This window comes from Thermobia domestica, chromosome 1, assembly GCF_964235325.1.
Source record: "Thermobia domestica chromosome 1, izTheDome1.hap1.1, whole genome shotgun sequence".
In the NCBI taxonomy this organism is placed as follows: Eukaryota; Metazoa; Arthropoda; class Insecta; order Zygentoma; family Lepismatidae; genus Thermobia; species Thermobia domestica.
This window is the reverse complement of record NC_137454.1, coordinates 194,154,285-194,182,184: the sequence shown is the minus strand read 5'-3', so window position 1 is coordinate 194,182,184 and position 27,900 is coordinate 194,154,285. Positions and strand designations below refer to the sequence as shown.

The window sequence follows — 27,900 nt, the reverse complement described above, 5'->3', positions numbered from 1 at the left end:
TCCTTAAAAACAAATTCGAGTATAGTTTTTCTTTTGTCTGAAAGCACTAAATTTATTATTGAAAAGAAGATTGTTTTTCAGCAGACACTGACTTTGCTTCGGAGAGTCATCTGCTTACAGACCTCACGTAAAAGCAGCAATTCTTCTTCTTGCCTTAGCGAACATCGCTCTCCCTGCAATTATAGACAGTGATTTCAAAAGACAAAATGGAAGAATGAGATAAATCTTTGGAGATGCTTATAAGAGCGACATAACATAGATCTTTGTAAACAGATAATAGGTATTAAGAACAGGTGGATATAAGGTGAAAATTAACAAATCAACATTAAATGAACCAGAACCATAATATTTATGGAGAATGGCGAGAAATGGCTGGCGATATTTCTCGTAGAGAGGACAAGAGAAAATGATATGATTGATGGAGCCAATATCGAGACCACAAAGTCGAGCAGTTCGTTTTTGAATGAGATATAAGCGTTGGGATGTATACAGAATGTGAAGTCTGTTACGGAGAAGAAAATGGAGGTAAGAGGGAGGGAGATTATGATGAAAGAACCACGATGGGGAACGGAGAGAAAAGCAGCAAGTCTCGCGAAGAAGTTAAATCACGTGAACAGGGTTGGAACTATTTTCCCCTCTTGCCCGGCTAACTTATTTCTTTCGCGACTGTACGATAGGACTCAAATATATTCCAATAGCTGACTGACTCTCATACACACACAAATCCATACTTTAACGTCGAAAACAGATTCTTAATAAATTTTGAATTAAGTTTTTCACTTTTCCTCAGGTGGATGTAAAACTGGTTTATAGCGGTTCATACATTCTTGACAAAATCCATATAATTTTTTATGTTCCAGCTCGTGCTTACTAAGTTTTCTTCTAGAAACGCAGGGTGCAATATGGCACCGTTAATTTACGCATTGTTTTCTTCATTGGTGGAAGCTTGCCAACTCTGTTGGTACTTTATTATTATACCAATGCTGTGCAAATTGTGTAATTACTGCTTCCCATTCGTCACTTAACCCCCCCCCCTTTTTTTTTTTTAAACAAGTAAATTTTCAAACACGAGTCATTTCATTTTTAGTTCCCAAAGTTTTGAATCTTTCGTGTGTTGAGTTTTTCAAATGTTTCCATAACCTGACACCTGGCTTTCCACTTTAGCATCCCTAACATGTTCCTTAACACGGACTACGAGGTTTATTTTCCTCTGTAACTTTCGTCATAACTGCATTTTATTTCAGAAACCGATTTTTCATTAGAATCTGTAATGTTCTTTTCTCGAGCGTTGGGGGCTTTAAAGCAGAGAAAAAACTCGTGTAAAAATTTTCTTTAACGTTGTCAATCTAGGAAAAACAGGCAGTCTCATTTTGTGCATTCGTGTCAGTTTTAGGTCTACTGAAACGTAATGTACCTTCTAACCTGGTTATACTAATTTATTAATTAATGGAACTGGATACTATTCATACTGCCAAGCTTTAATAAATGACCAATCTCTTTCTGTAAATGTTTCCAGAGGTAAACCGAATGGCACGTAAAAAGAAATGCTTCCAAATACATATTTATCTTTGTAGTATGAGCGGATTCCTATGGATATATGTGCCCGGGGTAGGCTTGTGGTGGACACTAGTGACGAACTTACTGTTTTGTCTACTTACATTAAGATCTAAATAAACAAGTTTGCCTTCATTATCTACCGTAAATCTCAAATTACTATTAAATTCCTTTAATAAAATTCAATTCCATCCTTACTGAGGACTAAAAATGAAATGTCTCTTTAAGGACTCATGTCTCAAAATTAACTTATCCTTCATCCGCTCGCGCCCGCAGCAAATTGGCCATCATTTTTAGTTTTTGTGTGTTGTTTCCCAGAGCGCTAACATTATGGCTGGGTGGGTGTGTATTCTCTATTATACTCTCCTCTTCTAGATTCTGTGTCTCTGCAGTCTCACTAGAGCCTACTTCCGGCGCAGTACAATCTCAAAGTTGGTGGTGGGGGGAGGGCCAATCTGCCGTGAGTGCGAACGAAAACGTGATTATATTTCTTGCGCAACTACATAAAAATTTAATCATTTTTCATTGGCTGTTTCATTTTTAACTGCCCTAACATCAAAAATAATAGAAGACTGTATCTTTACGAGTTAGAATTAGAGCTAATGAATGAAAAAGTTCGTTCTAAAAAATCTCAACTTTGCCAACAGATTTCCTGGTGTTCTTGGCACAATTCAGGGAGTAAACTAATGATGATGAATCAGTCCAACAAATCCGAAGAGATATTTACGACATCTGCGGGTCAAGAAAAACCAGCAGAACTCGCCTTGAATGTAAAGTTTGTGGGAAAAAACGTTGCAAAAAGCCCTCCACCATTACTATTACATGCAATACATGCCAGCAATATCACAACGAGGACAGTGACATGGATATTGATTAGGTTAGTTTATGTTCTTTCGTGTTTTGTTCACTGTGTATTCATTCATATTTTGCAGTGTTGTAACTTAATGTAAGTATATTTTTGTTCAACAATGATTTGTTTTAATGTACTAAACCTAATTACTAAAAAAACATACACTTTGCATCATGCAGAATGTTGAAAAACGTAAATAATCGATGACGGCCAAATTGCCGTCGGCGCGAGCGGAAACGTAAATTTGCAGTACGCGAGCGTATGAAGGTTATTAATAATAACAGGGTATCTACTAAAATTCCAAAATGAAATTTCGTGATCTTATCTTTCCCAAACCATAAAATTTGGTGACATTCTCAACAGTGAATTTGCGTGCGAATTGGATTGAATTTTCATGCACGCGATAGAAGTGTGTTTTGCTTGAGATTTGGTAGCGCCTAAATCCGACCATAGACATTTTTGATGGTGAATTTTGAACAAAATTTTTCAGTCTATACTTATATTTGTACAGATAAAAAAATCGGGACCCAAAAGCTAAATTTCGTGTCTTTCTTGATTTTCATGACCGTTTTCTGATTTTATGACTTTCTTGACCGATAGACAACCTGAATAATAATAATAATAATAATTTCAATTTAGATGGGAAATGATTAAGTGACGAATGGGTAGTAGTAATCAGAACATTTGCACAGCATTGATAAAAAAAATACCAACATCAGTTAGCAACCTTCTACCAATGAACAAAAGAATGCACAAATGAACTCCGCCAAATTGGACTTCCAACGTTTCTATCATTTGGTGTGTGATCTTAGGTTCTGACAAGGTATTTCCTGCACTACTCTACTTGGTAATTCCATTTCTTTTATTTTTACCTTATGTTTTTATTTCTTATTTTTCCTGTTCCTGTCCTCCGTGAGCACGACTGCAGGGGAGAGTCAAAAGCTAAGAAATGCAAACAGTATTCAGGAGCTATATACACTTATAAATAGAATGATAATTATTGTGTGGGGCATTAAAATGTCTGAAGGAATTTTTGATTTGTTGAAATTGTTAATAAGCAGGTCTAAATTAAGTTCTTTTCTGAAAAGCTGATTTAATTTGAGACTATTTGTAACATTACTCTCTTTTCAAATTCTGGTATGAGGTAGTGTTCTGTTACGACCACGTTTCTTTGCCAGTAGTTTCGATGTTCAGTTAATTTGACGGCAAGAGAAACGAAATTTCTCCATCCTTCGCTTGTCATTGAATATCCACGAAATTTATATTTAATTATCATCTGACCAAATCCAATTGTCTGATTTTTCGTCTATTGTGACTATAACGAATTACTCAATCATTGACGTTCTTATTCGATTCCATTTTTATTCGTATGGCTTCCACTAGGTCCAACTTGTTGACATATTACCTGAGACAAAGAGTCTTTGCTGATAGAATATGTTAAGTGCCACATTTACAATTCTAAAACGAAAGAAAATAGGGGGGAATGAATACGTGATTATGATTTTTTTTTCTTAAATTAAATCTGATACCAATCCGCTCAAAACATCAGCACCAAGATCAAGCATATAAAATTGTAAATACATAAATACTTCCTAGATAGCTGGGTAGATGAAATGATACACATTGAATTGATGCTCAACACTTTTACACAAAAATAGTCGTACAGAACTATCCATCACAGATAAAGTATTTCTTGGTCATATTCATGAAGTACAAACAGCACTAACACGTTCCTGTGGCAGCTAAAAAATTTCGATTAACAAGCTTTGTTTTTTCATTTGTATGTAAATTCGATAGACTGATTCTTTAAATCCATCTCACAGATGTTAACTCGATATACGGAATGCTTCAAAAGCTCCAATTCCGTTATAACGATTAAATAAAATTTCCTCCATTTAACATTCATCTTATAACTACTGAACGAAACAACAGAAAACCACAAACTACAATATAAAGAAAAGTACATTTTACAAACTTCTTTTAAAAAAATCGAAAAAAAATTATGCATAGCAAATGTTATATATATTATATAAACTTTTTTCTCACTTAACCTAGTCAGACTTCAATGATAAACTTTACAACTGTTAACTCTAAACTTTCGTATCTCACAAAAATTTTATATACACAGAAAAAAAATACAACTTATATTTAAAATAGTAAACATATTTGTTCTCAATTTAACAATATTTAAATAAAATGCGCACTGACTGACTATACGATTATTACAAAATAATACACAGATAAGTATATCTTTCTATAATTCGCATTATGAAGACTAATATTTGATATGTCTACGTTTCTAATCAAGTTCGTCCCATTGTACAATATTATGACGGATTATAAAATAAATCTCAATGAAAAGCTCTGAACTTACGGAACATATTTCATTGATCTTACAGTGCAAAGTCTATGAGAATCACGAAGTAATTCAGTACTCCGAAATTCTCACTTTTGATGAGCATTAAAAAATCAATTAAGGTTTTGTAATTTTTAATTTTTTTTCTTTGTTTTCTAGAAATAGTTCCCCAATTACCTTAAAACTATCTGTGCAATATCTCCACCAGCAGCATATAGCTGTTAACTAGACATAAAATATTTTCAATATATATATATTTATATATATATAACTAACTTCTCAATATACAAGTTCTTATATATATATTTGATGCTTAAATTTATGTATTCAACCACAAAGAAGTGACAACTGCAAATATTATATATTAATTATTTCGTGCAATGTGTAAATTATCGTAAAAGAATCTTTTTTTTTTTTTTTTTTTTTTGATCCTTTAGTGTACATCAACGAAACTGCATTTTTTTTTTACAGTTGAACATTTTTTTACATACCAAATATATATTTTTAACATTTCCATGCACCATTGATAAAGAAAAGCTAGTCAGTACGTCCGTATTATGCAGCTTTCTGTAACAATATAGCGCCAAAACATGTTTTCCTTTTATTTAGCACAATAAACAGCCTGACAGGGCCACCAAGAGCTATTCTTAAAACACAGCTGGTGCATCACAATCGTTCTCTGCATATTAATTCATTTTTTTCTCACTATTTTTAAAACTAAAATGAACACAGTTTATTAACAAATTGAAACATGTAACCATAACTGGCTTTGTACATAGTGTAGTAGTTTTACAAAGTACTTGTAGTAGCAGCGATATTTTGGGCATTAATTGCAGATCCTTTGTTCTGCCAAAGGAACGCAACCATCTACAGAAAGAGCACTTTTTATTTTTTAAATGTAGTACGCGACTATTCTACAATATAGTATCTTCATAAAACTACTTTCACCATTAAACGTGAGTTTTACTAACATAAGACTTTATTAATACTCTATAGTACAAAGTAAAATACAAATGTGGACACTTTAAATGCTCATGACTATGGAATGCGATAACAGTTTATCTGATGAAACCACTGATTTAGATTTCAACAGTCCGGTCAACCTCTATCTACTGCACACTTATGGATTACTTCTCTTTGGTAAAATGCAAATTGGAAAAACTTATGCCGAATTGCGTTAGGTACTTTGCATGGATAAATAATTTATAACTGGAAATTAATTCTTTTACAGGAAGTTGCAGTCCTAGATTTTTTTTGTAAAGTTACACATATGAAGCAGGAACTGCAATGGCGAGAATTTAGGAGGGAAAAAAAAAAGAAAAAAGCAAGCTACTTTGATAGAAGAGAAAATCTACAAGGGAGTGAACAGACTGTTTTCTATGTTCTTACGGGTATGGCTGATGTTTTACCAATTTTCGTTATATGTCTAATTAAAACATACCTGCATTATTCTGGTATGTTCACAGTAACCACATATCGTTAATGATTAACCGTTGTTTTAACAAACAATACAAATTTATACAAATTATAATTACAATTTATACAAAATTAATAATTGTGACTTTTTATACAATGTAAACCTAATTTCTTTTCTGACAGCAAGATATGCATGTCCTCAGGAAGGTTACATGAAACAATTAATAAAATATCTTTAAAAGAAGAACACGGAAATTGAAATTAACAAAATTATGATTGCTAGTATTTAACACTTAATTACAATATTGGTCACCAACTCACTCGTCTTATTGCACAGGGAAGACAAAAATTACAATATATCTACAAAATTACTTATTGTCATGGAATGTCAAACAAAATTAAGAACTACAAAGGAACTATCAACTACCGTCTTATCTTAGGAACAAACAGGAAAAAAAAAAATGCAAGTTAGGAAATTCTACTACATAATACGAACATATATATGATGGACTTGGAAGTTGCTTTTCAAAAACACTCTTTTTGGCCCCATCAGGCAGCATAGCACCAGAAATTCACTGTTCAGGCAAGAAGCAATTCCGTTGTATAATTTTTCGTTACCATTTGTACCAAGCTGCCGTTAGGAGGTCTGTCTTCTCCACGACTCCAACGAAGGAATAGCCTGCAAGGAGAAATTTGTATGAGGACGATCAACAGTAATAACATTCAATAAGAAAAGAAGTCGACCACGGCCCATATTTAAAGGTTTCAACCATCATAGTATCTGGGTAGTGAAACTACGGAAAAGCCTTATGGAAACAATAAAGGAACGTCGAGCATCGGATTCGAATTCCGGACATCCTGATTGTGAAGCAAGAGCTTTAATAACAGAAGACAACGCAAAGAACTTCCACAAGCGGCTTTATTAACATTTTAAGTCATGTGTTCACTACTATTACAACTGAAACCACGTATAACGGGATTAACCCTTTTACGATATGCAGTGTTGTCTTCAACCGTTTATTTAGGTCTTATGACAGGCATTTAAGCCTCTCCCTTTTTTGTCAAGTCAGATGGAACCCAGATCCATTTTGGAACCACATGGTCAACTTGGGAGCGTGACATTTTTTCTTCTTGAGACAATTTTCATGAATTTTTCCCGCCCTCATTGCATTCTCCACCTGAAATATAATGTGCTTGTACACTCTTGAAGGATTTATTACATCCGGTTATAGTAAATTCAGTTCATATTTTTTTTTCTGAAATTACAATTTGTTATAAAGGCAGGAAATTATCAGATTCGAAACTGCTACTTTTTTTCAATCATATGCAAAAGACTATTTCAATAAAAGCAGTAGTTAAAGACACTGCCTGCGAAAGTTCCAATGACTTCTAATAACTTTGCACATAAAACTTGAATCAATGGAATTTCGCACTTTTTTTTTTTTCAGCAAATTTTATATTGCTAAATTGAATACTGTGCTGTAGACCTGAAAGACGGTGTAAATGCTAGTTACTCCGAAGTGCAATCCAAATTATATATTTTAATGCTTTTTGAAATGAATTGTGAGATTTTATACATTGGAAAAACTTCAAGGATCGGATATAAAAAAATACCGACAAAGAGGAAACATTAAAAACTGAATCATTATGAAGTGACGACAGTAGTAGTAGTAGTAGTAAAAAAAAAACTCCTTGGCAACCTCTTTCCTGGGAGGCAAAATGTCTCCCACACACATTTACTATATTTAGCTTGTATAAAGGTAACCAAGAAAGTTCTGTCGCTTTTTTGTGGAGATCTGTGTTCAACTGGCCCTCACACCGTGAGTTGAATGCGAAAGAAGATAGGCTGAAGGTCAATTGTTAGTGTGGATATATATCTAACATACTACCTGGTTGTGGCAGTTTAGTTACACTGTGAACTTGCGTAAGGACAGAGTGAACATGGGACCTTCACAGTGTCATAAGGGCGTGTATGCTGTAGGAGTTCAAACTGGGATCAAGCGCCGTTGGAGCGGAGCGGAAGATATGCTAGGCGTTCGCACGAGGGTGTCGTGACTACGCGGACAATGCAGCGGTGGTTGAACAAGTTTACGGACGATGAAACTCGAAGACGCACCACGTGCCGGAAAACCAACACATGTACAAAATGAAGATCTTCACGCAACAATTGAGGCGAACAGTGGCCAGATACGTGAGGAATTGGGACTACAATTCAGTGTGAGTGGAGAAACCATTCGGCAGCACTTCCATCAACTTGAGAAACCCTCTAAGTTTGGTCGACGGGTCCCACATGATTTGACACCAGAAGGTAACGCGAGCAGACACCTGTGTTTCTATAAAGTGTCTCGTCTGAGGAAGGAGTCATTTCTGGACAGGGTGTTGACATGTGATGAGAAGTGAGTCCTGTACGAAGCTCCACGGCGCCGTCATCATTGGTTAGCATCCCATGAACCGGTTCCAAACAGCCGAAACCAGCACTGCACTAGAAGGTGGTCCTCCTGTGTGTTTCGTGGACTGCTAGCGGCATCGTGCATCAGGAATTGCTAACACCTGGTCAGAGCATCAATGCAACTGTGCACTGTCAGCAGTTGAGTCGTGTTCAAGAAAAACTCAAAACTCGGGAGCCAGCGCTTCTGAATCGTCAAGGGGTCCTCCTGTTCAAGGACAACGCTAAGCCCCACAAAACTAGGATGACCCGGGATACAATTTTACGCCTTGGATGGGAAACACTATTGCATCCGCCACACTCCCCGGACATTGCACCGCCCGATTGTCATCTGTTGCATTCCTTGGACAATCACCTTAGAGGATGCCAGTTCAAATCCCTAGTAGAGGTGCAAAATGCACTTGATATCTTCTGCGCTTCACGGAACACCCAGTTCTACCGCGATGGAATCAATGTCCTTTCAGAACGTTGGCAGAAGGTCGTAGATGCTGATGGGGACTATTTTTGATCTTGGTACGTCTTAGGTGACATATCGATGTTCGAAGGTGGTGGGTGAAAAAACGACAGAACTTTCTCGGTTAACTATATATTATGTGGTCTTCTATTCATCATTTTTATTCTTATATCTGATCACTGACATTTTCCAGTACATTGACCACAATAACAGTTTGACGAAGCATGAGCGAGAGAAAGAGACCTAGTACTTTTGTTTCAATAATAAAGACTGATAGACTTTCCTCTCTTGAAAAATATTTTCAGCTGAAAAAACGATACTTGCTCCGATCCCTGCGTTAGCGAAAAGAATTTAGAGACTACTACAAAAGTTGCCAAACACTGTGGATAACCCGGCAGATCCGTATTGTGACGGATTTGTAATTCTAAGTAAGTAGTTTTCTGCAACTTTTGCTCACGTCATAATAAACCAATGTTGTCTGGATGCCTATGTATTGCTTCTTCCTTACGAGAACCTTCTGCGTCCATTCTTTGGTGGCACCACTTGGTTGTATGTGCTATATATTCTCCATATTCTTAATGTCTTAAGAATATATAAAACTGAATTTATTGCATTACGAGTAAGGGCGAATACACAGTGTAATTTTTATTTTGTTCATCCTACTAATCATGAAATACCAAAAGTTTCAATGATGTTCTTGAAATTTACGTTTCTGCATTATCTCAAGCCTGAGTTCTTTAAATAACATGATCATACTTCTACACGGAGGAAAATATGAAACGAACTGACATTTCAGAACTTAAAAATGTGTGTTGAGAAGGAAATTTACATCGGAGGATAATTAAGAGAGGAAAGCTGATCATAAACATCGCGTGGTAGTTACACATGGAAGGTTTCTGTAGAAAGGAACAACGATATTCAATGTTGCAGTTTTTAACATGTTTAGAAAGTGTTTGTCAACACAGATGAAAGCAATATAGCGGACGCTTCAGCGTAACATTCGCTATATGGTACTATGGGAACACATGTTCTTCGAAATGTCAACTGTTTCTAATTTTGATCCGAGTATACAAATTGGTTTACCAATCCTAAAATTGCTGTATTTTATCTTTTTTGATTTTCCTATATGCTCCTTAATTTCAGTTCATACGTTATCCTTTGTCAATAATTTCCTGTGCATTGGGATACGGCCTTGTACACCCATGAGTCCATATGTACGGCAATGTTTTCTTTTTTTAAATCATCGTTATGCCATTATTATAATGATCCATTCGTTCTGGCATGCAAAGAAGGAATATGCACACAGACTTCATACTCTGCAATAATACAAAGAAAGAAAAGAAAATCATGCACACAAAACATCCGCCACCAAACTTGTACTTGCATTCAATAAAGTAAGGTGGTAAGATTTAAGTCACAATCTTTTAGAACGATATTCTTAATAATGTAAACAAATGGACAACTACCATATCAATAGTTTCTACACATTAAATAACATCTTCAGTAAGAATACCATTACCCTATAGTTAAAGTGTATTATCAAATATCTACTTACTCTGCAACAAATTCTAGAGGTGTCCAAGTAGAGAAATCTGCATTAGGCATCCACTTCCTGTTCATTGGTGTATCTAAGGTGACTGGCAGTATAGCTACTGATAAAGAATTCGGCGGTAAACCACTTTTGTCTGCTGCTAACGATTTTGTGAGTTGATGTACTGCAGCTTTGGCCATCCCATAACCAATCATAGCTGAAAGCAAACATATCAAATAGTTGACAAATCTGACATTGAAATCGTTCAAGATACGAATATATAGTCACATTTGGAAACCAAAAAACAATGTTTTGTTGTTCTGATATAGAAACAACATTCGCCACTAAGAATTGTAAACCAGATGCAACGAAAATAGAAATTAAGGAATTCTATGCTGTAACACTCATTTCTGTCAGTAGTTTTTAGAGCTCTGCACCCGCATTACAGACTTTGGGAAGCACAAAACCTACTGCCATAATTAACAAGTTCCACAGAATTCACAAGGAGCATCTTCCTAGGTTGATGTGATATGCAGCCTTTGAAGAAGGGAAAGAATGCAAATAAGGGTATTTATGAAGCTATGGGAACATTTTGTGACGTTTTGTTTTATTCAGGGTCTAGAAAGGCATTTTAGAACAAACGAATGAAAGAGGTTTTCAAGAGCGATAAACCTTGTAAACTGGTTCCTGTCTTTTCCGTCTGAATGAAAAGAGTACATTACATCACACACCACTTTAGACAAGAAGAGGTGGAGGAGGGGGTGTTAGGTTGAATACCGGAAGTAACTAGTCGATGAGAAGTGTATTTCGGAATGCATAAGCACATAGCACAAGAGTTTGTTCCTAAGTTGGACTTAAACTTTCTGTAACATTTTCTATGCTTCGAACTGTACATCCAGTTTTTAAGGTCGCTGTCAACCCGCCTGTGCAAGAGTGGAGTAGGTCATTATGAGTCGAGCTGTCATAGAGAAAGTGTGTTCGTGAAAGTGTAGCTATGGAGTGGGGCGATTATAAAAATCGTGTGGCAGGAATAGCTCTTCATAAATTGTGTCAATCAGCCCCCGTGATATTCACAACACTTAAAAAGTTAAATATTAGCAAATCTTTCGTGTATCGGACCATCAAGCGGTTCACGAAGACTGGGACAGTTGACGATTGTCCAAAGGAAGGCCACCCACGCAGCGTAGGAACTAAACGTTAGTGCAACCAATAGCGGCCCGTATTCAGAGAAATCCTGTATGAAAGCAATCAATGCTTTCTCGTGAGCTGAACATTTCCAAAATGTCAATGTCTGGTGTGTTAAGAAGTGACTTGGGGTTGACGGCTTACCGACGAAGTACAGGTCACTTCCTCAATGCACGTCAAAAAGAGCAGAGGGTGATAAAAGCAGAACGCCTATTGCAGCATTACGCAAACTATGGACACAGAAGTCTTTTTCACAGATGAAAAGATATTCAACATTGAGGAGGCTTTCAATCGACAAAATGACCAAATGTATACTTGAACTTCACAGGAAGCTCGAAAGAAAACCCGAAGACCCATAGGGGTCATCAACCGGCCTCATCAAGGTTTGGTGGGGAATGGCATATGATGGCACCACCAAGCTGCATTTTTTAGAAAAAGGGTTGAAAACGTCAGCCAGAGTGTACGCAAATACTGTTTTGAACTCTGGTGTGAAGCGTTTGAGCTACATTTTTTTCAGAAACCAACAATGAACCTTCCAAAAGGATTCCACACCAGCCCACAATGCACACACTACCCAGGAGTGGCTGAGGAGAAATGTCCCGAACTTCATTGCTCCAGATAATTGGCCTGCTATCGGCCCTGATCTCAACCCGTTGGACAAGTTGTGGTCAACGCTTGAGTGCATGGTCTGTAAGAGGAGGCATGACAATAATGACAGTCTGAAACTTTCCCTGGTGAAGGCAGCGACGGGGTTCCCTATAGAGACAGTGCCTAATTCTATAGATGAGTGGACGCAGAGACGAAGGCCAAAGGCGATGTATTCAATAGACTTGTAAGTAATCTATACATTAAGAATATTAAGCCGATATACAAGACCAGGTATATCGGAACGGTTCAATATCTTGCGAAATATACGTATCAGCAAAACAAAGAAAAACACGTGATAAATTGTTTTGAAAAAGCTATCCAATAATACAAAACGCAACCCCTATCCTAACCCCCTTTGGGGGTAAACTTCAAAATTTTAAATGGGAACCTCAATTTCTTACTGCACATTTGGATTCTACAGAGAAAGAGACAGTGATTTGACCCAGAACTGAAAACAGTGCCTTCACCGATGGCGCTTGAATCGACACACAAAAAGGGAAGATACTAAAATATTATGAACATACGAGATGTTAGTCCCGTATTCTATGGCCATACGGTCAGTGTACTAGATTGTGGAGTCAGGAGTTCTGAGTTCGATCCCCGCTCAAGGCAACCTTTTTTTCTTGTTATTTCCCCAAATAATAACTCCATATGTTTAAACTTCAATTAGTACTTTATTCAAGTTACATACCATACAAATTTCGATAAATGTTTCGCAAACTAGTTTTACGACGTGGTTCTTAGTAATACGGTTATAGGGTTAATTACAACAAAAACAAACCATTTTTGATGCAATTGTATTTCCTTGCAAGTTAATAAATTATGGACAAATACATTATTTTTTTATCCAAGTTAAAATGTATAAATTCATTATTTGGATAAAAAATGTTCGCTTACGCAGGGAATCGAACTCAGGACCTCTGACTCCGCAGGCCAGTACGCTAACCGTATGGCCATAGAATACGGGATTAACAATTTGCATTTTCATAATGTTTTGATACCCTTCCTTTTTTGTGTGTTGATTCAAGCGCCATCCGTCAAGGCACTGTTTTCAATTCTGGGTCAAATCACTCTCTCTTTCTGGAGAATTCAAATGTGCAATAAGAAATGGGGTTTTCCATTTAAAATTTTATTCAAAACTATGTAACATGTGTTTTTGTTTGTTTTGCTGATCTGTATATTTCGCGAGATATTGGACCGTTCTAGGACTTTTTCCGCACTGTTCTGGGACTTTTATATATATAGTATTAAAACAGACTCTGAGAAGTCAAGCACAGTTATGTCTCATCCCAAAAAAAAAAAGTTAAGATTCTTATACTTCTACAAAGTTTTATCATAAATATTGTTACAAACATATTTACAAGCGGTGCAAAGAAACAAGTGCTCAATGTTAGCAATACTCCATTAGGCGACTGAATTGGTGAATAATTGTGTAGTGCACCACAGTGGAGAAGTTGTTTTACGAGGTTTAGTATGGAGCAGAGTTATTACAAATCCAGTATTATTACAACAGAGCTACATATAGTAGGAAGGTCAGCTATTTCGGAGATTTTCCACCATGTTTAAAAAGCTGACTACACGAATGTCTGTCACATCATCAAAATGTTCCCTGAGAATGAAACTGTTGATTCGAACTCTAAGGTCGGTTCGCATAGAAACGATTCAGGATCTGGTTAAGATAGAAGAATCGAATTCTGAGAATTCCTATTGGGAAACCGCACTGGTAGCTTGTGAACATTCCAGAAAGTCGATGACCAGAGAGCAGAGGTGACCACTTTGACCTAATCTCACTCAACCTCACGCTCACATCACCAGTCTGACCTCGCGTTCACATCACCAGTCTGACCTCGCGCTCACATCAACAGTCTGACCTCGCGCTCACATCACCAGTCTGACCTCGCGCTCACATAACCAATCTAACCTCACGCTCACTTCGTGAGGTTGAGGTCAAGCGAGCGTGAGTTCCGAACTCGTGAGCGCCGACCTCATGAGTTTGAACACCTTTGCCAGAGAGTTCAGCAGTGATGCATGGATGAGAGTTAACTGATGAAGTCCATGTTATTTGCTTACTCCAGCTGAAGAATAAAAAGATGAAAATAGAACACTTGCTTCTGTATTATATATATATATATATATATATATATATATATATATATTTTCTGATTTTGTTTCTGCGCTGAAGACTACTTCAAATGGTATAAGTTACCTAGTAGCTAATGAGGCTACAAGAAACTTGAGATATCATCCAGCTTCGAACATTATTTTACTGTAACTGGGTGTCTACCAAAATTCCAAAATGAAATTTCGTGATCTTCTCTTCACCAAATCATAAAATTTCCTAACATTTTCAGGCAAATATGGGTGCGAATTAGGCCGAATTTCCGCCCATGCGATAGAAACGTACTTTGCTTGCGATTTGGTAGCGTATAATGCAGACCACAGACATTTTTGGTGGTGAATTTTGACGTTTTATAGAACAAAATTTTCCAATCTGTACTTACATTTGTAGTTAAAAAAAAAATCGTGACCAAAAAGCTAAATTTCGTGACTTTTATGACTGTTTTCTGATTTCGTGACTTTCGTGACCGATAGACACCCTGTGTAATGTTTATATAAATCTATTATTTAACTTATGAAAATATCTACGCGAGTGTACACATATCGGGACGAAAAGGAGTTACAAAAATGACTTTCTCGGCACGCAGAGAACATGAAACGTGGAAATCTGCTAAATATTAAACTCGATTTTGTCAATCATCATACTTTCCTCCCCCATATCATGGCTCAAAAGATAAACTAAATTGGAATTGGAAGAAAGGTTATGGCTCAAGAATGTAATAGTTCTAAATCCTGATAAAACTACATATTTAGCATTCTCATTTTTCGTTGTGTACAAACAACAAATCACTAATTGCGTAGTTTTCAAAAAATGTTTTAGTGTAAATATCTTACTATTGAAGAAAATATAAAATATTTAGGAATGAATACTGATAGAAAAGTTTAAAATAGAAAAACCATATTCAATACTTACGGAAGTATTACGAAAATCGTGATATTATATATATTTGTCAATCCAGAAATGTTGTCGATTTATAAATATTGCGTATGGTCTAACACATACACATACACAAATTCAGGAATTGATGTTGAGTCTACACCAGCAGGGAGTTCCAATTTATTTGGTGAACACTCAATTCCTGACTATTCAAGGTTATCCAAATCAGAATTTACGAATTTTCAGACCTATAAGTAATGAAAAATAATACTCTTCCCGACCAGGGGTCCGTTATCTACTGTGTGTGTACACGTACAATATATATATATATATATATATATATATTGTAAGTATATAGAAAAGTTCTGCAAACTAAAGTATTTTAGAAAATATCCCCTACCAAATAACCGGATAAGGCAAAAAGAGAAATGAGTTCTAAGTAAAAATCCGTACTCCCTAACTTTTTGCGAGTAAGCTGAATTCCCTGACTTTCACAGGTTAGTGGGAACCTGACCAGACATGTCCGGATTTGTGGTTAGTGATTAGACTTGAGCCCGAACCCTATTTAGATTAGTGAGTGCAAGCTGCATTCAGAATAGTGTGACCGAACACCAACGAAGTGAGCACGATTCTGATGGAGAAGAGGTACCTTTGTTCCATATTTAACAATATAACTTGTAAGACGGGACACTAGTATTGTCAGTCTTAAAAGACTGCAGAATACTTTCAAGTGTTACCCGTGTGTGATATAATGGGTAAGTAACTTCAGAGAATTAAGGCTCGTGTATGTGGTAGAAATTTGGAAAAAGATGGATGAATTGTATTTATACTTACATTTGAATTATGTAACAAGGATAATAGAATATTTTTATGCTTGTATTACTTATTACAGAATTTAACGTGATTAGGCGTATTTTTCAGGTAACAAATCAAATGACATACCTGGTGTAGGGCCTAGGGCTGGTTTCGCACCAGGTAATGTTATTAGCCCTCCTTCCTTCAAATGTTTAGCAGCAATAGAGGCAGCAATAGCTGAACTCCACACGCTCTGTCGCCACATAAGATCTGCATTCTTTATAAGATCTGAAAAAAAAAGAAAAGAAAAAAATAACTAAGTCAGGGTTGGATAAAACCGGTAGATTTTGCATTCCTCAATGAATGAAATTTAAGTCTCCTGTGAGAACTAACCCAGCAAAAACCGACATCTATATTATCTTAATACCATTATTCATTCTTGAATAACATTCTTCTATAATCAAATGAAAATCATAATCGGAACTAATAAAGAAGCTTTACTTGAATTTGATTCTGCAAATTGCTTCTATACGTAGTTATGATTAATTCTGATCTATAACATAAGTAGTACTGAATTCTGCAGTTTACTGATGCTTTGAGATCTACATTAAAACTGAACATTCATTGTTGGCTATAATTAAGTAATCCTTAGGAGTAAGTTCTCATCAACAAATCGAACTCCCAGAATACGACTGTCATAATTTGAAAATGTCCATTTTACGAAAAAGAAAAAAATCTAAAGAAACTACTATTATTATTTTGTTGTTGTTGGGAACTACAATGTTATTTCAATATGTATAGTGTTAATTACTATAGAGACTTTTTTAATATATAGAAATTACAATTATTACACATTAAAAATTAATAAAAAATTAAATTCTATTGTACTTACGACAGTCTTATCTGGGGGAGCGAAATATTGCAATATTGCTGTTGCAATTTGTTTCATACGGATAGTCTGACGATGTGAATGTACCTCCATAGCAACGAACACATCACTTAGTAAGTGAAAGAGAAAAAAAAAAGTGAAAACACCTTGTTAAAGCCCCAAACATTCGGACGTTAAAAATCCACCCTAAAAATAAATCACTATAACCGACTCATGAATACCTTGAATTCACGGACAATAAATTAACTACATGATCTGAATTGTACTTCAGTTTTTTCCACTTTCCTTTAACAGATAATCTTTTGCTGTATTTCTTAAGGCGTTTGAAGAATTTGTTTAGTAAAAAAGTACTACTTACTGCAATAATTATCAAAACTTCTTTCACGTTATCGTAAAGTTATGATCTCCGTAACTGATACTTGTTGATTATTAAACAGTCTCGAAAATTCTACTCTTACAACTTACGGTTAACTTGTAGTTCCTGTTTTTAATAAAAGCAGCTTTCATAATTAAATAAATAAAGCTTTTGGTATTCCTTGTCGGTTTTGATTTATTTGAACTGATATTCAGAGGCAACTAACTGCCTTTACCAGCACACATTGGAACAAAATAAAATATGAATGGAATACAAAAATCAACTTTTCTTCAATTTACTTTTGCTAACAACATACAATCTTATAGCCAAGGTAAGAATGTAAGCTTTTTCAGAAGGTAATAAACTAATCAGCTTTGTTATTTAAACAGGCAGCTCAGGTCACACTCAGACCTTATGACTATATAAAGCAAGTACCCTCCTGCACTCTGAAAAATTGCCTGTTGAGTTTTCTATCATATCCAAGGATAACTACAAGTAATTCATCGAAAAACTTGTGAAATCATACGTATTAAACTCAAAAGATACTTCCTATCCTCTTCGTATCTTGTTCGAAAAATAAATGTCGAAATTTCGCAACCATTGTCAGTATTGTCAGAGCATATGAAGAAAGTGAAAAAAGGGAAGGGGTATAGTGTGGATACGAGGAATGGCAATTAATTACATAGGTCAGCATTTTTCAATTCTTCTGAGTGGGACCACTTTTATAAGTCACTATGTTCTACGGATCACCCTACATTTGTTCCCTAAATGTTTGGAGCATATGTTAAGATCACCATACTTATATTTTTAAAATCGTATTAACTGAAATTCCCCTAATTTTATATTGGTATTAATACAACACAATACATATTAGGCTTCCAGTAGAAGGCTTTCAAAAGTATTTTATTATGATATATTTATATAACCCATCAGAATTTGGAAAACCTTTATCTTGTATAATCAATTATTTGCAGAATCCAGAATTATACCTGTTTGAAATTTTTAACTATAGTGTGTATACTATGCAATTCACTTGATTTTTTTCTGACTATTGTCCAATTTAAGGTGTTCACAAAGGTGGACCTTGAGAACCGTATTTTGAGAAACTTTCACATAGATAGTAACATACATCGACATATCTTTATTAATAAACAATAACTTCTAGTGTAAGGGTACGTAAACATACAACCTGTCTCCGATTATCGGAGCTATCTGCGCAAGTACGGAACAAAGAACGGCAGACAAAAATCTGCTAGCAACTTGAAAGATGATTAGTTCGTCGAATGAAGAGTTTCTTGATAGCGCCGCATTACAATTCAAACAGAATGCAACTGGTATCTACATCCATATTTATGTCCTATAATGAAGCTAAAAATGTTATATATCTGAGCAACATATTTTTGAAATAACTGCAATAAACATGGAGATAAATTGTAATGTAGATTTACTCTCTTTCCTCCTTCAAATCCACACCTCTCCCTTTCCAGCATTTGTCAAACACAAGTCTCTTGTGATATTTGTTTTTCTTATCTTATACTTCAGTACATTAAAAATAGCTTCAATTAAGGCCCAAACCTTTATTTTACACTACAGCGCAAAGAATCAGTGCCGACACCTAGCGAGCTAGAATTAAAATTAATTTTGGTGAACTTATAAGTGCAGATTCCAAGCTTTGACAAGTCTGAATCTGCTTTCTGTGTGTGCTGTTTTATTTACGAACATTCTCCAACGTGACAGGTGCAGGTTGAAGCAGACAGTCTGAAAGCAGGGAACTCGCGTCCTTTGTGTTCGTACTCGAACAGGATACAGAAAAGCCAGGTGAATGAATAACTTGAAGATTTTAATAGAAAATAACTGCTATTTTGTTTCGTGAATTTTCTAAATGTATTGAACAAGCATGGACTCAAGCACCAAATCGAGCATTTTGAAATTACCTCTAGATGCCGCATTGCCACCAGCCCAACCTCCTGCAACGCATATCACAGCATCAACTTTATCTCCTTTAAGTAGTTCTCCTACCAACTGCAACACGTTGGCCTCCTAAAATGGAAATCTCACATAAAACACTGATAAAAGCAATTACGTCCTATTACTGCAATTTGACATTAATAGAAGTAACTTTCGTTTATTGTTTTTAATTTAGGGTTCAGAAATAATGAATGCATTCATTCCAGTCGTCTCATTTTGGTTAAGCTTTCCGATCTTTGTTACTATGGTTAGGTCTACTTGATTTTAAGTGTTCGAAATTATTAGTATTTACTAATGGACGCTGTAGACATAAATACGAACGTCATTTCATAAATAATGCACACTATTTTTTGTGGCTTATAAGTTTATTGTTTGGAGAGGATCTCTTTACAGGCCTTCAATATAATCTCCCTGCTTGGCAATGACGGAAATCTCAACGTCCGGGTAGCTTCTGTATTTTATCTAGGACGCTATCTTTGTGAAATTGTTGAATGGTTCGTGTAACGACTACAGAAAACTCTTCCAGATATAGGAACCGACATTCACGCAAACTTTAACTTTAGGAACAGGTCGTAGTTTGGTGGACTTATATCCGGACTGTAAGGAACATGAGGTAACATTTCCCAATTGTATTTGTGAAGCTTTGTACGCACAGAATTAGCAATGTGCGGGCAAGTACTGTTGTGGAGAATCAGTGGACCTGCCCTGAGCAACTGCGGTCGGATTTTGTATTTTTCTGCGCAGTTTCAGCAGGAGCTCGCAATAATACGCTCGTGCGACATCTTCCACATAGAACTCTGTACATTATGATAATGCCTTGGTGATCGTAAGCAAAAATCATAATTTGCTTAATCTTTGATTGAGATCAGCAAATTTTTTTTCTTTCTTTTCTCCTTGAAGAAGATGGAGCTTTCTACTCGTGGGATCGTGATTTAAGCTCCGGCTCAAAATTTCTGATCCTAATGGGACGCAGGAAGTCCTCACTTTCAACGTGGAATCTCTGTTTCAACACTTGCACTGTCCAGACATGTCTGTTTCTGTTCTGCAGTCAAGTGGGGGATCCATCAGGCAGAAAAGTTTCTCTTCTGTAAACCACTTGTCTGAATTCCGCATATTGACGCAGGGGGAATCTGTGGTGTTAGAAAGTTTCATAAATGTCACACAGGCGATTTTCTTCAAATGTTTACCTCTATTTCATCATTTACTCCGCATTTTTCCCATAGTGTGCATTATTTATGAAGAAATGACCCTCGTAAATGGTCAACTCATCTCAGTAAGTGTTCGGTTACTGAATAATTTTGGCTCATTGTGAAATTTTCTTTGCAGCGTTCCTCTTTGTTGCAGTGGTTTCTTTACATAATTATTTTCGAGACTTGTTTCGAACCAGTGGTACACGTGATAAACTCAAAGAATGATCTGGTTTCCTTTAAATTTTCCAGGGAAACAACTCTCCAAAATTATTATATAATGAAACCACTGCAACAAAGAAATGATGCAGAAAGAAGTCCCAAAGTGAACCAATCACTGTTATCCTTCCCGCTCCATCTTTCCATTCTTTTTGAGTTCGTTCTGGCAATGCTCTTGGAGCATTCTCAACTGGTTTTGATAGCGTAGCGTCCTTAGTTTATTACACTGAATAACAAATGTGGGTAATTTTTCGTTTGGTGTATAGATTTGAAATGTGTAATAATTTGACGTAAAGTCTTTAATAATATTACTGATAAACTATGGCAATGTCCTTCTGTCGATATTTGAATCGTACAGAGGCTGTTTTATATATATATATATATATATATATATATATATATATATATATATATATATAAAATGTCAGCTTAAAAGTCACAAGGGTGTTTCAAGATAAATAGTCCACCCTGTATATTTTCAAATGGACGTAAATTTTGCTACCCAAATCTTGCCCGATAACAAGCTCAGATCGGTGGGATGACTGACAAAGCCTCAAAGAAAATATTCATAACACTGAACAAAAATAGAATATATATTTTACGGATGCCATGGGATCATTTTCTTAACATAGTGTGTGCATGACAGCTACTGAAGTAAGGAAATTTAGCAGCAAGACTCGAAGGACCAAATACATTATTTCTACAATACAAGGAATTGATGAAATAAAAATGTGGTTCTTCAAGCAACATAAATAAGTTTTGAAGGGATACCTAATAAAGATGGCAAAAATCATCGCTGAAAATTTTGCATTTGGATTTCTATTTGGATGATTATATAACGCAACTTTTTGTTATGATTATTATATAATGTTTATGATGTAACTCCAAGTTAGGGGTGAATTTATCTCTGATTCTCGATTAGTATCAATCCTAAGCAATAACTAGGATGATCACGAAGCCCTGAAGAAAATAAACACACATTAAACCAAAATTGACAGATTTTTTACGAAAGTTCATAGAAATCGGGTCTCTTGCAATGATACACTTAACGTGGATCTGGGATGAATTCAAGCCTTGTCTTTAACTATTTACAACTGTGGGTCCCGTGTCACAACTAACTATTTACAAGTAAGTATATATATATATATATATATATATATATATATAATTATATGCCCGGTGAGATGTTGAGAAATGAGGGACTAACGCTAAACAAGCAATACAATGAGTAATGAAGGAATCACTTCACCGTGTTTTCATGAAAGCTTATACAAGATTCTCATCCAAAGTTTTGGTTATTTCTAAACAATAATACTGTACATTGTGTATGAGTGCTGACATTAACGACTAAGAAAAATGCAGAACTAGACCGGGACTTCCTCGCTGTTATATGGTTAGCGTACGCACCTTTGGTGTGGAAGATATGGGTTCAATTCCCCATGAGAGCTCATGTACAGTAGTTTGCCCCAGGCTAAGCTGTAGGTCCACGTCTCATATAGTCTAGGTGGTAAAATGGACGCTAAAGCCCGAAGTAGTGATATTAATGCACAGCAGACAAGAATTTTCATCTCTAGAATGTTACTTGGAACTCGCACTGCAAAGCTTTCAAGGCCTTCCTCACGCGAATAGTACGCTATTCCCGCCCACTCTTACATTCCGGAGAATGTAAATATTAACGCGACAATATAAAACTTGTTGAAACTATGAAATTTTGTTACTCCTCTCTAAAGTGGGTGAGTCACAAACTATCTTTGGTAAAGTAAATAAATAAATAAATAAATGAAAAGCTTGTTAGACAAATCTCATTCACAGCCAATGTAGCGACTGGGAGCAGAGAACTTCATAGCGTAGAAAACTTATAGAAGTTATCAACTATCATGAAAATTTTTGAGGAAACATACAAGGTTTTGTACATGGAACTGCCTGTAAAAGTGTCAGATTTCGACAGGCATTATACAGATGCCTGTTTCGGCGAAAACACATATAAAAAAAATATTACAGGCACATTGTCTTCAGGTGATATGCATGTCGAAAAAGTATTAAACTTCGCTTGGACATTTTGCACGGAAACACGCGTTGTACAGAGCCTATACATTAAACTGAAAACATGCAATGTACACGTAGTCACTCACATGCAAATAATGGAGGGAACATGTACATGTAAAGTACCCTGAATGGGTTGTTGATAACATTTGCAATACAGTAAGAATGAAAAGTACAAGAAGGTGCCTGTTTATCAACTTGTAATTACATGTGTGACATTCGCATTACATGTAAATACCATGTATTAGCGTATAGCATGGAAAAAGCATGATGTAGAATATGTTATTTTACATTTATCATTTTCATGTACATGCGAAGTGTGTAACTCCCCTACGTGCAGTGTACAGGCAATGTGCAGGTGAACGGGAACATGCAACGATCATGATTGCCAATAAATGGATTAAACAGATACGTGTGGTGAACAAGGTGGATTGGAGCTAAACATTCACGTTATAGGCATAGGAGACATGTAATATTCAGGCACCAAGTCTCCAGTTTGTCATACACATATGCACGGTCCTGACCATGTATAGTACATAATGCGATGTACGTTACATGAATATTTCCCCTAACACGCCCACTAATTCACTATCACCTGTATTTAACATGTCAATTACATTTTTATTAAATGAAAAGCAGCTGTCGGCAGATCCTCATGAGGTAACGTGTGTGTCAACTGCATGGAATATGCCGGATTTCGTACATGTCTTTCCACTCTTTACGTGTTGTTTACACGCATCTTTCACGCTGCAAGGTTGCAACCCTATCAACATGAAAACTCCCTGTTTCCGTGAAACGAACATTCTAACCCCATCTCTCATGTCATCTCCATAGCAACGATTTCAGAAGAAACCATACGAAATATTAACCGTGTGTTGAATAAGGCGGACACTTCACCGAAGAAAAGAGAAATAAAAACATTCCAAAGAAATTGAAATGTCATTAAAATGAGATGACATGAGTATGGCCGTTAGACTAGGAAAGAAAGAAAGGAAAAGAAAGAAGAAGAAAAGAAGAAAAAGAAAAGAGAAGAAAGAAACAGTATCTAACCTGTCCACATAAAAGAATAACCCTGAGAGAAAACATTAAAAAAAGTAACTCTGCAATTTAAATTATTTCACTATTTCCCCTTTTTTTTAACCAGTCACCGTTTCAACGATTACTCCATCTTCTTCTGTGCTATACAGCACTGAATATATGTATATATCTAGATCATATTTAGAGGAGTAATAATATATTACTTCATAATTTCGATTGATACTGTTTTCAGTGCATGCCTAAATTGGGTATTGATTTTACTCTCATATATATATATGTATATATTCATTCACTATTGAAATATTCTTTATAACCAAATCGGAGTAAATCCACACCATCACATCAACCTAAAATACATAAATACACAAATAAATTAAAATGTTACTAAACTACCATTAGTTGCTAGGATGCATTGGTCTACAAATTACAGAAAATAAACATTTTTCCAGCTGGAAGTTTTATTTACATTTAATAATTTGACATATTCAAATAAAAAAATTATTAAACTCCGAAATAAACACATTAATATTTTCCAAAATGGAAATACCTCCGTCCACAACGGAAGTAAACAGGGAAATGGTTTTAGCAGTATTTCACATAAAATTTGCAGTATCAAATGATTTTCAAAACAGTTAGTGGTTAAACAAAAAAAAAAAAAAAAAAAAAAAAAATCTTTTATGGCTTTACGAGACAAAGAAAGTTTTATGAAATTTTTAAATAACATTGAGTAAACTTGCATAAAAAAAATAGCACAAAATTTCTGAACTTTAATTCTCAGGGAAGTGTTCCATTGCATTAAATATGTTGAAGTTTTCCATATTCTTCCAAAGTTATTGCAGAACAATGTATATATCTTTAGGTCAACTATTTGCAAAGAAGATGGTGTATTTATGAATAAAATTTAGTAAATCACAGTTCCTGTAAATTATTAATTCCTTGCCACTACTTGTTTCACTGTAATTTGGGCATACTTAAATTCAAGGTGATTCATAATCTATATATCTTCTTAGTACATTATTCCTGTCTATCCAAATTAATATAGTAATTTATTTCCGAACTTTATTTTGATTCCGGCATATTGGGATATCTGCGTTAACCTGTCACTATTTGCACTTCTAGAATAAATTGGATGTGATTTCGCACTATGGCAACTCCAAATGAATAACTAGGGAAACACTGTTCTATAAAGATGAACGCACTAAATTGACGTAAATTAAACTTTCAATTTGGGTGTTGGAGTTTTCTTTTGGAATGGAATGATTATTACGGATTCTTCACTGATTACGAAAATTTTCATAGCTCCTGAAGGTACTCTCGCCCATACAGAGAAATCATATACAAAAATATTGACTTTACATGGCAACATCGAATATAAATATTAATATTTTAATTTTCCATCAATTGATTTCGAATAGAGGTTAAAATTTTGTAACAATGATAATTCCAGAAAATGTCGTCAGTATACCCATCAATGATTAAGTGAGACGGCGCAGAAAATTGAGATTGAGGTACGAACAAGCAATTTACAAAAAAAAGTTCCTTATTTGATTAACTAGAAGTCTTAAACATAGGTATTACGATATGAAAACAGAATTTCTGGTAATTACATCTACCTACAGCTATACAGTCTCGGTCTAGTAAAAGGGTATATTAAGTTAGTTACAAAAATATTATAGCAAGAGCTTTTAAATTTGTAATAACAGAAGCTTGTATATCTATACAGTAGTATTCTCGTATGGACGATAAATATTAAAATTTGAAAATAATACATAAAATAAAAAAAATACTTCCACAAATATCCAACCCAAGGTTGTTTTTTTTTTTAATCAATAAACAGCTTTTCTTACTCATCCAGGTATATTTACAAAATAAAAAAAAAATCATGTTAATTGCGTACGCAGGTGATTAATATTTCTCCTTATTGGTGATTAGCTAGGCCTAGCTGATGTTAAGGATACTATTTTGCTATAACTGGCAGAAATATAATCTGTGGAACCACTATGAATATCGGATTTCAGGTATATTTAATGGAGACTAATTTCTCAGCAATATGGAAACGACTTCCAAGATCATGAACCCATTTCGGAACCAAAATCCCAGAACTTCAGTTATAAGTCCCCTTAAATGAAATATATATTGGTAACATGTCTGTTAGAGATGTCTCTATTATAAATATTTAAAAAAAAGTACTTATATCAAGGAATATACAAATGGCAAAAAAAAAAAAATCTAGTTCGAGGAAAGAGAGAAGAAAGAAAAAAAAAATCAAAGAGCGAACATCGAATGCCTCCAAGCCGATAAAATATCAAGTAACATTAAAATTTATCCTTTCCCCATTCCAAATAACGCTAGCTTCTTAGATTTTGAATAATCGACGTCTTGGAGTCATCGTTGATCAGAGATACAAGGAAAAGAACCGAAGTAGCAAATGAAAAACCGAACAATTTTTAGGTCGTCGAAGATGATAAAACTTGCAACCATTTGTTGACTTAAACCGAAACAATTTAACATAAACCCCAAAACGTACGGTCCTCACAATACAGACCGATTTACTATCCTGAAACCCGCTAGAAGTCTGTGACCAAGCAGAGATACGAAGGAGGACTACCGTTAGAAAGTTCCCCCTTAGTACCTGCGCCCTAGTTATTCCGTCTCCGCTAGACGACCTTCAGAATTAGAATTTACAGAAAAAAATTCTATATAACAAACAATCTTCGTTACGACCAAAAGTCGGTTAAAAGCAAAGGAGACAATAGAAAGGAAAATTGTCAAAAAAAAAAAAAAAAAAAAAAAATCCCGTTCAATAAAAATGTAAGTAAATAAATAATATGATCAAAAGATGAACTAAGTAAATATATTCTTTTTCTCTAAATCATCATCATTATCAATTCTTCATCCCGACATTTGACATTAGATTAGCATTATTGTCAAAACAGTCAGAATGTCAGCCGGCTTCAATAAGAGATAAATTACATGTCCGGAGGAAAGCTTGGAAAATAAATCGGATAGTTATAGTACAAGTTTATCGGTGATGTAAAATAATGTTAAACTGTCCCACTGTGAGCTCACACACATGTCCCCCACATCACGACATCGCTCTGCCCCGAAGGAACCATGACAGATGCCATGAAGTATACAAGAAGATGAAAACTTCTTCTCACATGAAAACAAAGTAGGAAGAAAGTACTTAATGCTTATATTTAAAAAACTAGGAACAAAAAAAAAAAACTGGAAAATACCGAAAAATAAAAAAAAATCTATAGGATGTGTTAACCTGTATTACTTTTTCCTTACCGAATCTTCCTCGTTATTGGAAATATTTTAAAAATATAGTATAATAACATTACTAAATAATATGCGGACGTATTATGAAGTTTCGCAAGATATCAATACGCATCGATATTATGATACTATTCGCCTTCACTTCCACACCGAAGTGCGACTAAATTCCACTCCACCCAATCTTATGAATTAGCTTTCCCGAAATTATAATATTCGACGATAGGTCTGGGAGACTCCGATCGCATTCACACACTCATTCACTTGATCTAGTGGCCTCTCATATGTATATTCATTACTGGGCTTATATTTTTATATGTTGGGTTCCTATTATATTCATAATATTCATAATCACAAATCAACATATCTATATTCTCAAGTACTAGTCACTACGGAACACCACCCAATTTACAAAATAGCCCATAGACTCGATAATCCTATACTATAATATGCTTTTATAAATATATATATATATATATGCCACTATTTGTATCGTAATAAAGGTTGTCATATGTAAACAATACCACCGGGGTATTGTATACATATAAAAAAATATATATAAATACTCCACGAAAACTCCCGTTCCATTCATTTAAACTAATATTATTTATCATTCCTACTACTTTCAGCTGCTCACATTTTACCATATTACTTCGAAAATCGCTAATTAAATTTCTGGCTTACCTTCCAAT

At 35.1% G+C, this 27,900-nt stretch overlaps 1 protein-coding gene across 1 annotated transcript in view; it reads right to left on the bottom strand.

The window, feature by feature from the left end:
* Nucleotides 1–4,032: 4,032 nt before the first annotated feature.
* The window catches only part of Dhpr (dihydropteridine reductase), a 35,738-nt gene continuing 11,870 nt past the window's right edge, over nt 4,033–27,900 (bottom strand). Inside the window, exons 3-6 of the mRNA XM_081767751.1 lie at nt 19,409–19,514; nt 16,378–16,518; nt 10,632–10,824; nt 4,033–6,855 (exon numbers count right to left, since the gene is read on the bottom strand). Coding sequence (XP_081623877.1) covers nt 6,756–6,855; nt 10,632–10,824; nt 16,378–16,518; nt 19,409–19,514 — 540 coding nt within the window. The 3' untranslated portion in view covers nt 4,033–6,755. The remainder of the gene's footprint in view (nt 6,856–10,631; nt 10,825–16,377; nt 16,519–19,408; nt 19,515–27,900) is intronic.